Source organism: Etheostoma spectabile, chromosome 15 (assembly GCF_008692095.1).
Source record: "Etheostoma spectabile isolate EspeVRDwgs_2016 chromosome 15, UIUC_Espe_1.0, whole genome shotgun sequence".
Lineage (NCBI taxonomy): Eukaryota > Metazoa > Chordata > Actinopteri > Perciformes > Percidae > Etheostoma > Etheostoma spectabile.
Genome location: NC_045747.1, coordinates 778,160 through 783,828, shown reverse-complemented (window position 1 = coordinate 783,828; position 5,669 = coordinate 778,160). Strand labels below are relative to the sequence as shown.

Below are 5,669 nucleotides of genomic sequence, written 5' to 3'. Positions count from 1 at the left end.
TGTGTGTGTGTGAGAGAGTGTGTGCACACGCTGTAGTTTCCCTAATTTGTAGAAAACAGCAACTGTGTTGACAGCAAGTATACAGTGCTGCTCCTGAGAATAGGAACCCTGCTTAAGCTGACTAAAAAGAGGAATAAAAAAACTTGCAAGCCAACCAAAGAGTAGTAACGTTGTGTTCTGAGTGGACGGTGAGCGTGAGACGCTGAAATGGACGGCGATAAGATTCTGGATTTAAAGTTTCCTTTTTAAAAGTTGCCAGATGTTCTACTGATCAGACCAACGGGATCTGTGGGTTTGGTCGTTGTGAACTGAGCTATCATCAACACGCCCAGTCTGAGATACCACCTGAGGGCCCCCCCGTCCAGTCTGAGATACCACCTGAGGGCCCCCCCGTCCAGTCTGAGATACCCCCTGAGGGCCCCCCCGTCCAGTCTGAGATACCACCTGAGGGCCCCCCCCCCCCCCCCGTCTGTCTGAAATACCACCTGAGGTCCCCCCCGTCCAGTCTGAGATACCGACCTGAAGCCCCCCCGTCCAGTCTGTAATACCGCCTGAGGCCCCCCCGTCCAGTCTGTAATACCACCTGAGGGCCAGGCACACAGCTGATGCTGATCTTAAGTAAAGTCCTACTGCAGTGAAACTTGGAGAGATTCCCACTTTCGAAGGTACTTATTGATCTTCCTTTCCACTTCTTCAACGCATGTCATCGGGACCTCACACACAGTCAGGAGCCACATGAGCCTTGGCAAGAGTCCTTGTTGATAGAGCCAAGCTTTAAACTTCCCAAGGAGCCTTGGTTTTTCGATCCTCCTCAGCCATTCCTCCAACTGCTTTTCCATACTAGCTATGTTGTTCCTGTCCAAAAGTGAGTTATCTATCCTTCATTCTGGCCCACGTTGCCATGTTCCAGAGCAGTTAGCACCCACCTTGCCTCCACATGGGTTGGGGGTTGTCATGGTGAGGTCATCCATGTAACTTCTTATTGCGCGTTGTCGGATGCCTGACTCCATTTTTGGACCACTGGCTTCCTTCTCCCCAGCTGTTATCAGGAGGCTCATTCCCATGACGGAGAAGGGGGGAGATTGTGCAGCCAGTTACGATACCCATTTCCAGGCTTTGCCACTGAGTTTTAAAATGTGCCGTCTTGAATCGTGGCTGGATTCCACCAAAGTAACTGGTGATCATTCCCTTGATATGCTGAGGGATGTGGTAGTGGTCTAATGCTGCATGGATGAGAACGTGAGGGATTGACCCATCGGCATTGGCCAAATCCAACCAGACAACAGTCAGGTTGCCTTTGCTGGATTTAGCCGCACTGAATCCTCGATTGAAACTCCGTGTGTCCCAGTCTCCAGAGCATCTATTGGAATTCTTTCCACTTCTGATATCAGTGTTGATTATCCATTCTCTTCGTCGTGCATGTACGAGGTCATCCTCTCAGCCAGTACCAAAAGAAGATTTATATATATATTAACTATATTATATATATATATATATATATATATATATATATATATATATATATATATAGAACACTATAGACTATATGCCAATGTTGAAGCCTGAAAACTTTGTCAGCATCTGTTTTATCTAAAAGGGCACATCTTACGATCTAGTGGACTGAAAAAGCAATTGATTTAATCATTTCAGTACTAAAAAGTTAAATTCTCATGTGCAATTCATCTAATGAAAGCTCGTTCTTGGCGCCTATGTATCTATAAAATATTGCCACGGAACATTTTGCAATACTTTGCTGTATGGATTTTTTCCCCCACCCCAAGTTACCAGTACTATTTTGGCCAGGTCTACCATGGCAAGGCATGTCACGCCATTTGAAACATCTCACAAACGGAGTGAACGGTGCACACTCTGACGTTTTCACTGTCTGTCATCTTCACCCTAGCCGACCCTGACCTAAGAAGCTTGTGTGATGACAAAAGGTCAAAATGCATAGAACAAGCCACGCTTAAAAACCAAAAACCAAAAAATAACACCTGTGTATGTGTGGACTGAGCCTAAGACAGAGTAATTCTGTGCATTGCCCTAAATCCGTGTTGAACATTGTGCACACAAGTGATAACACGACAAAGAAGACAATAGAATTGTGATCCTTCCAAACTTTCACGTTACCCCCCCACACTTCCAGGTTGGCGGGTGACTCGCCCCAGAGACCTCTTCCCCCACCTGGTCCATGCACCTGTGCTGACGGCGCGGAGATGCTCAAAGATCACATCCCCAAGGATCAGTACGAGAAGCTGGTCCAACGGCGAGCTAAGGAGCTCCAACAACACAAAGCCAGGTACTGGACGGATGGATAACTTCATGAATGGATATTAATATAATTATTTAAATATTTCATTATTTATTAAGGATTGTACAGCACCCCCAATCATTACTGAGAGACCATATCCTGATAAAAACGTGATCATTGGGATCAGATTAGCCTGTTTTCACCATATTTTCTTTTAACCATGTTGTTACTTAGATGTTCTGTCACCTTGAGATATTTTTCCCCGTTAATACCCTCAGGTATTGCCCATGAATACCCTAGAACAGGAAGGAATGTCCAGTATTAACCATTATTCTTGTTTTTTATACAAAAATTTAACTTTTGTAAGTGAAACATATTACCCCAGTATCCCATATTAAATGGGTACAGCCACAATTTGTTACATATTATGTATTTATATTTATCAGAAGTGTTGGATCGCAGCCTTGCACATCACCCATTTTAACTCCTGTTTTATGACCTCACCTCCTCTTCACCCCCACCCCCACAGGACTACATCTGTTTTATCCAGACTGCTGATTGCTTTGCCAAACTCTCCTCTGCAGTATCCTATCCAGGGTTTTACAGTGCGACCTTTAATCCCCACTCCCATACCAGGTATTGTTTTACCAGTTGTAAAATCTTTGGTTGGTTTAATTGGGTCATGGAAAAACACAGGGAAGATGAATGCATGCAGGGAGCTACTGTAAGTCGGCTGGGACCCAAATGTGTCTAAGCAACAAGACTTTAGGGGATTTAGTCAAGCCCTAAATGAAACATGGTTGGAATATCTGGGGAAATTAACTGTCATAGCGTATCTTAAAACCCAATCAAACTCCAAAAAGCATGGGAGCATGGGTGTATACCAAAATATGGTAACTGAGAATAGTGATAACCAACAAACAGCATCTTAGTTAACTTAGCAATATGAAAAGGTCATTCCATCAGGAACCCGTTTTTCAGGGCAGAGTTAACATGGATTCGTAGCAGTTTAAAGGAGGAGGTTCCACAGATGTGTCCTTCTGTTAAAGTATGAAAGCATGAGGTGATTTTGATTTCAGGTTTAGCACTGCATGCAGGACAAAGAAGCAGCTACAAGGTTGGTGTGATCCCGTAGATGTTACAAATCGGCTGGTCAGTCTCACGCAGATCTGGTGTAATGGTACAGTGTTCGGATGGTTAATACAAGATGGCTGCCCTATGCATAAGCTTTCAAGATTCATTATGTATTAGATATACTTTAACACATTTGAAAATGAAACACAGAACGTTGTACTGTATAATAAAGAAGGCAACAGTGTGTCAGTTAAATAACTTTAAATAAAATCTGTTTTTATGGAAGTAATTTCTTGGCTTGGTGCTGATATTACTATAGCATAACATCATTGCACAGCCGCCATCTTGCTGTTAACATTGGAAATTGGGGCAGAAATTTCACTGCAACTATGGGGAACAGGTCCTGAAACCGCTTCAATAGTTGCTTTTGTATTTGATTTTGAAAGCTGATATTTGTAGAGTTTTATTTTAAATTAGATTTTTCAATTTTTCATTTTATGCCAAAAAGCAAAGGCATATTTGTATTATTGTCATAATGTCAGGAAAACACTTTCCCTGAAAAGCCAGAAGGAAACTGATGAATATTATGGTAGAGTTTGACTGTGAATGAGTACCAGTACCAGTACCAGTACCAGTACCATTGGCTTTCAAAGCTGTCTGAGCGAAGCTCCTGAGGCGGAGGTCTGTGGTCTAGCTGCCCGCCTGGTTCTTGCAGCCTGTGCTAGCTATCCTTGCTTTCTCTGATTCTCTGGTTGTGTTGTGGTGGCGGTGTGGGACTGGCTTTCTTCCATCTTGGTAAATAAATAAATTGAACAAAAATGTCATGATATATTACAAAAAATGATGCCCAAAAAAGTGATAACTTTCATGCATAAAAAGTGAACCCAATGCAGAAATCCCTTAAACCTGCTTTCTGTCAAATTTCTAGCAGGGGGTGACTGCACTGATTGTAAAAAGAAGTCTGTAACCCTTTATGGGCGTGGCTAAAAAAAACACCTGTCAATCAGGACAGAAGCTCAGCTATGCTACCCCTGGCCCTCTGACCTTGTTTTTGGGTGTTAGGGTTAGGGTTATGCTCTCTCTCTAAGTTTTCCCTGAAATGAATGAACACAACAGTAGATTTACTCTGGTGTGTCTACTCTAGGTGTCCTTGAATGTGTCCAAAGGGGTCCTGACCACGCAGATTCAAGCTGAAGATGTGAAGGTCCAAGGTAAGATTACAACATGAGAACTAACTTCGTATAGGTTATAGTTAGAGTTCGAAATAGATTTGATTAAGTCTGTTTGTTCTCATTGGCTCTTACCAGTGTGCAAACCTTTGGTGATGCTGGACCTGCAGAAGGTGCCTGCTTCTCACTGTCACAACCCCGAAATTTCACCCACACACTGGCTATGTCCTAGTGGGATTTCTGTCAGCCACCATGTACACCACATGGGAGCGTCTCAGAAGCAGATTGTTTTGCCTGTCCAACTCACAGATTCCATTGTTTTTGTAATATTTCCTTGATATTTGTGCTTTTACAATAAAAGTAGGTAGTCCACATAGTTAAATAGTTTCTTCCATTTAGTGGACCACAGAATATTGACTGAATGCTGGCCCTTCCACGTTTTTCCACTATATAAACAAACTACATATAATTTGCCGGTATCAACTAATCAAAGTAATCACAGTAATTCTTGTTAAAATCTATTTATGTTTTGGCAAAAAAAAAATGTGACAGGTGGCGGTGGGACCAGACTGGTAATGGAGTCTAGCAGCCTGGTGATCCTCAACGAAGCGCTGGCTAAGGTGTCCTATACCAGCACCGTCTACCACATACACACTGGAGACCTCGGTATGCATCCAAGGAATCAGAACTGAGCTAAAAAACTGAATTTTTATGTGAAAAAAACTATTATTGCAGAAATGAAATGCACAAAATGTTGCTTTGGGTTAATGTAATCAGGAAACAAGTAGTGCAGTTGTGTTGCAGAGGTATGCATGTGCATACATGTGTGTTTCTGTGTGTGTTTACTAGAAATAGTGAAATACAGCTTAATTTGAGCTCACATTGTTTCCTTAATGTCATAAATAACTAAGGTGCTAGGAGTAAGACACTTCCTTTTCTGTACGCAGCATCCTTCCAGTTTGAAAACCACCAGGCTGTGTTTCCCATCACCATCAAACAGCCTCAGGTGCCGGTGCTGCACGACATGGGGACAGGTAGGAGCGCGGAGTCTAGTGGATAAAAAGCTAACATTTCATAATTATCAGTGGCGGAAAGTGCTGCGTCTATGCTAAGGTGACCCGATTTCTCAGACATTTTCAGCTCAGAAGCAAATATACCTCCAAAACACGTCATGT

The 5,669-nt window shown here is 42.7% G+C and overlaps 1 protein-coding gene across 1 annotated transcript in view; it reads left to right on the top strand.

The window, feature by feature from the left end:
* Nucleotides 1–5,669, top strand: part of LOC116703566 (beta-1,4 N-acetylgalactosaminyltransferase 2) — a 16,727-nt gene that overhangs the window by 4,912 nt on the left and 6,146 nt on the right. Inside the window, exons 3-8 of the mRNA XM_032538369.1 lie at nucleotides 2,147–2,299; nucleotides 2,781–2,887; nucleotides 3,331–3,368; nucleotides 4,470–4,536; nucleotides 5,047–5,160; nucleotides 5,442–5,528. Of these exons, the coding sequence (XP_032394260.1) occupies nucleotides 2,147–2,299; nucleotides 2,781–2,887; nucleotides 3,331–3,368; nucleotides 4,470–4,536; nucleotides 5,047–5,160; nucleotides 5,442–5,528 (566 nt within the window). The remainder of the gene's footprint in view (nucleotides 1–2,146; nucleotides 2,300–2,780; nucleotides 2,888–3,330; nucleotides 3,369–4,469; nucleotides 4,537–5,046; nucleotides 5,161–5,441; nucleotides 5,529–5,669) is intronic.